Genomic DNA, 4,571 nt, shown 5'->3' with positions numbered 1-4,571 from the left:
CACGTTTGTATTCTATTTGGTTCAGAAGTGCTTTTAGCAAATCAGGTGCAGAATTATTGCCATTAACAAAATGGCAAAAAAGGCAATGACAGATGCTCCTTACATTGTTAAAAAGTTTCACATTACAGATGCATGAAAATTTCACAGTTAAATGGTTCTACTGTTTTGACAAAATATTAAAACAATTAAAACAATAGTAGATCAGTACACTTAAATAATCCTCAAAAACTCCAAAACGTCTTAAATAAAACCTGATGTGTGTTTACATATGAATAATGGCAATTTTGTCTGCTTGTTATATTGTTAAAGCATCGTGTTTAATTTCTCTTGCTGCAACTCAATGGACAGCAGAGGATGCAAGCTAAATTAAATCTATAGTAAGATCACATAGTCTGCAAGTGAGCATGTCCCACAGTTTACAAAGCACCACCCGTCTACATGTGTAATGCCACCAATTCTTGGTTATTAAAAAAAGAAAAAGAAAAATGGTTTCAATATTTCATACATTTCATTCTGTCGTCTTACTTCACACTTAAACGACGTAAATTTGCGAGTTTTACATGGAAATTTGCGTGTGATAAATGTAATGTTTATGACGTTTTTTCGCAAAAAAAAAACTGCAATAGGCTATGTATAACTTTTTAGTTACTCATGACAATACAAGTCAACAAAAAGAAGTGTGACAGGTGTTTTTTTTTTTAATTAGTGGTAAACTGTCAGTTTTTTCACTTTGCATTTTAAAATAACTCTAGGTTCTCAACGACAAGTTCACAAAGGTTTTTTTTTATTCCACTGCCTCGTCTGCATGTAAAGAGAAAAAAGCCTGACTGTATAATCTCCTACAATCACACCCTGTAATCCAAACACTGTTTTCTTTTTCTAATTCTTTATAAACAGTAAACTATTAATCTCCACAAACAAACATTTAATCTACTGTCTGTCCGATCAGTGTGAAGGGACTCTAGAGGCTTAAATTCAAACGCATATAATAAACCTCCGTAGCCCCATTTAATCTAACTTTATTATTTTATTTTATTTAATTTTTCAGTTGCTGTTGTTATTCCCCAACTACAATTGCTGGCATTTGTTGAAACATAGAAAAATGTTAATAATTTCTTATATACAAAATCATCTTTAACAGTATAAAAGTATAATGAACCGTATAGCTTTATCTAATCTGGTAAAACAAGACAAACAATGCAGTAAAATAGTTTACATCTTGTCAGCTTCGACTATCAGTTAACCCACAGAAAGTATTTTCCCTGGCAATATAATTAAGTACCATTTGTCCAGTGTTTCCATGTGGCGCCGTACCCAATGCGAACCTGACCAGGATAAAGCCGTTAGAGAAACTTAAATAAAGGGTCATTTAAACTGCTAATCATACAATATCCACTACTTCTATTGTTCTACTAATATTATTTGTAATATTATTATTATTATTAGGTTATCAATATTTTATATTGTGTAATAAAATATTGTTGATATTATTATATTATTTGTACAACAGACAAAGAAAGAAAATAATTATATAAATAAATAAATAAATAAATAAAGTTAACATACTACATAAAATTAAATAAAATTTTTGAACCAAATTTGTGGACAGATTTTTTAAACATATATATTTGCTTAATTGCAAAATGATAACATAGGGTGCTATTTTGAATGTGCTAACCTTTGCACATTTAAAATTTGTTTTATTTTCATTTAATTTCATCATTTAATATAATGCAATAACACAGCATGAATTGGTTTATTGTATGGAGACTGTCGTCTTTTTTACTTTGAAAATGTAGAAAAACTTGACTGGGGTTTTATCAAACAGTATTTTCACTGTTATGCTATAAATAAATATTAAATTAAAAATAGTAAATGTTTCCACTACTTATTATTATTATTGTTGTTGTTTCGTTGTTATTATTATTATAAAAAATATTATTGTTGGTGTTGCTGTTATTATTTTGTCATTGTTGTTATTATTGTATTTATTTTGGATTATTTTATTTTATTTTAATTTGTATTTGTTAATCATTACTTCTATACAAAATCATATTTGACAGTGTTAAAGTAATTGTAGTGTAATTTATAGTAATAAACTTCATATTGATACATTCTAAGTATATGAAGTAAATAATAAACTTCCTACACATTAAAACCCAGTGCTTAATTAACACTAATGGTAAATAAATACCTGAATGAAAGTGTGTTTGGCTGTAGCCTGTTCACTGAAAACACCGTGCTGATGTAAATACATTCCGATTTAACAAGCCTACAATGACCATTAATAAGCCTTCAATTTACAGTTAATACTGTAATCGCCAAAAGTATTTGTGCTGAACTGAATTGTTTTGACGATATATTGTACCTGTGTGGAACTTGTGTGCACAACTAAAAAACTGAAAAGGCTATATTTTGTTATTATTATTACTATTAAAGATTTACAAAACAAATGGCAATTGCTTTAAAATTATAGAATTTTTTTAAAACATTAAAATGTGCCAATTTCGTGTGCTGCTCTAAACTAAAGTATTTTGTATAAACTATTTTTACACACATTTGTTTATGTTAGTACATTTGTTAGTGTTCGTAATGTGTTAGTGTTGCTCTTACAGAGAAAAGGATAGACAACTTTAACAAGAAGAAGTAGTTTAGCAATTTCGCATCAACTTTAAAATAATAATGTAGATACAAATAAGCTATTTAAAAAAAAACCTCAAGTTTGGGTTTTCTTATTTAATTTAATTGTTTTATTGAAATATTGTCCAGATTCACTGGCCAATAATAAATATCTTTTTTATCATCAAGAATGTACAAAAATAAAGACGACTGTAGTCTCTGCAAAGAAAACAAACAAACAAACAAACGAATAAACAAACTTCAAACGTAATTTTTTGCAAAGGAATCATGCTGTATAGAAACCCGACGGTCATGCACAGGAACACATCAAGCCGAGTTCAACTGCTCTCACACTTCGATGACATACTTCAAAACTTAATGTTCTTTCAAAACTTCAAAACGTGTAGCAGTTTTGTTCTTTTAACTCAATACAGTGTCCAGAAATCACTATCCTTGTTACAAGGAACACATTGCATTTTTTCGTATTGTGTGCAGACGCAGGTGCTACTTGCATCTCACCTTCACGATCAACAAGTATCATTGTTGATACTCTGAACGCTGCACCAACAAGCACAGTTAAACCAAGCGCACAGTCTACTGATGTCTTCACATTATTTACAGTAAATTAATTACATTCATTTAAAAGCAATTATCTTACAATGCTTTCATATCGACAAGATCCTTGTTACAAGGAGAAAATTCTTATTTCGGAGGAAAAAAGAACAACTATACAAACAATACACAACATGCGAGTTACTCTTTTAAGTCCAGTCATGTATAATTTACACAATGCCACCTACACATAGTCACTTCATCGCATCCTTGTCTAAGGAAAGTCTCGTGAGTCCCGTGGAGGCAATAGACACGTGTGCGCTGGGTGCTGGCACCTGGCAGATGGCACAAGGGCACGGCAGGCCCGCCCAGTGCTGGAATCCAGCGCCAACCTGGAGAGGAGGTGTCGGTGGGGTTTTCATCAGGGTATGTGGAGCTCGGATGGAGCCGAGCGTGGGCAGAGCAGCCGGAGGTGCGAGCGCGCTCCCGAGCAGCGCATGGTGCATCGGAGGCGCAACAGGACCCGGGACGTGCGCGGCACCGTGGCTCGCACCTGCGCCGCAGTGAAAGGCAGCGTGATGACCTCCGCCGTAGATCTCACCCACCAGCCTCTTCATTTCATCCAGAGAGCTGTTGAGCATCAGGATGTAGTTCCTTGCCAGCAGCAGCGTGGCGATCTTGGACAGTTTGCGCACCGATGGCCCGTGCGCGTATGGCATCACCTCTCGCAGGCCGTCCATGGCCAGGTTCAGATCATGCATGCGCTTGCGTTCACGCCCGTTGATCTTCAGACGCAGTCGCTGGATCTCCTCCTCGGTCACCTGCTTCTTTAGCTTGTACTTGCTGTCGCCTCCAGAGCTCCGGGATAAGTGCTCGCTGAGCATCTCGGTGGTGAACTCGCTCTGCCCTGATGATCCGGAGCTGAGGCGCACGTCGGACGCGTGTTTGCGCGAGTACATCTCGTCCACGTCCGGTGAGGAAGATCTGCTCGATCCTGAATCCGAATTCATTTTATCACCTCGGAACACGCAGGGACGCCTTTCTCACTTTTCCTTAAAGTCACTTCTGTCTTGTCACCTGCTTTTCTTTTCCTCCTCCGATGGAGTCTCTCTCTTTTCCACTTTGCTATAAGTTTGGTTAGGTAGCGAGAACTGCTTCCGAGCTGGATAAGATGCTGTTTGGAGAGTGATCGGCGGACTCGAGCATTTATAGCACGGACTGAGAGAAGCTGGAACAATAGAAGCCCCCCATTCATAAAGACCTCGTTAGGATGACGTGCCCATTATCCGCGGCGCTGCGCTTTCACTGTCTCATCGACCAAAGGAGCAGCTATTCATATTCATTGTAATACCACTGTGGGAGGGAGGGGGGGCTTCAGTCTAGGATCTTCTAAAACCACA

At 36.3% G+C, this 4,571-nt stretch overlaps 1 protein-coding gene across 1 annotated transcript; it reads right to left on the bottom strand.

Annotated features, from left to right (window-relative positions):
• Nucleotides 1–3,425: 3,425 nt before the first annotated feature.
• On the bottom strand, nucleotides 3,426–4,181 carry olig3 (oligodendrocyte transcription factor 3). Its single transcript, XM_062995001.1, has one exon. It carries the CDS (start codon nucleotides 4,179–4,181, stop codon nucleotides 3,426–3,428), a length of 756 nt encoding a protein of 251 aa, XP_062851071.1.
• Between the last annotated feature and the right edge of the window lie 390 nt (nucleotides 4,182–4,571).

The sequence above is a fragment of the Trichomycterus rosablanca genome, chromosome 5 (genome assembly GCF_030014385.1).
Source record: "Trichomycterus rosablanca isolate fTriRos1 chromosome 5, fTriRos1.hap1, whole genome shotgun sequence".
Lineage (NCBI taxonomy): Eukaryota > Metazoa > Chordata > Actinopteri > Siluriformes > Trichomycteridae > Trichomycterus > Trichomycterus rosablanca.
The sequence above is the reverse complement of the archived record's forward strand: the minus strand, read 5'-3'. Positions and strand labels throughout refer to the sequence as shown.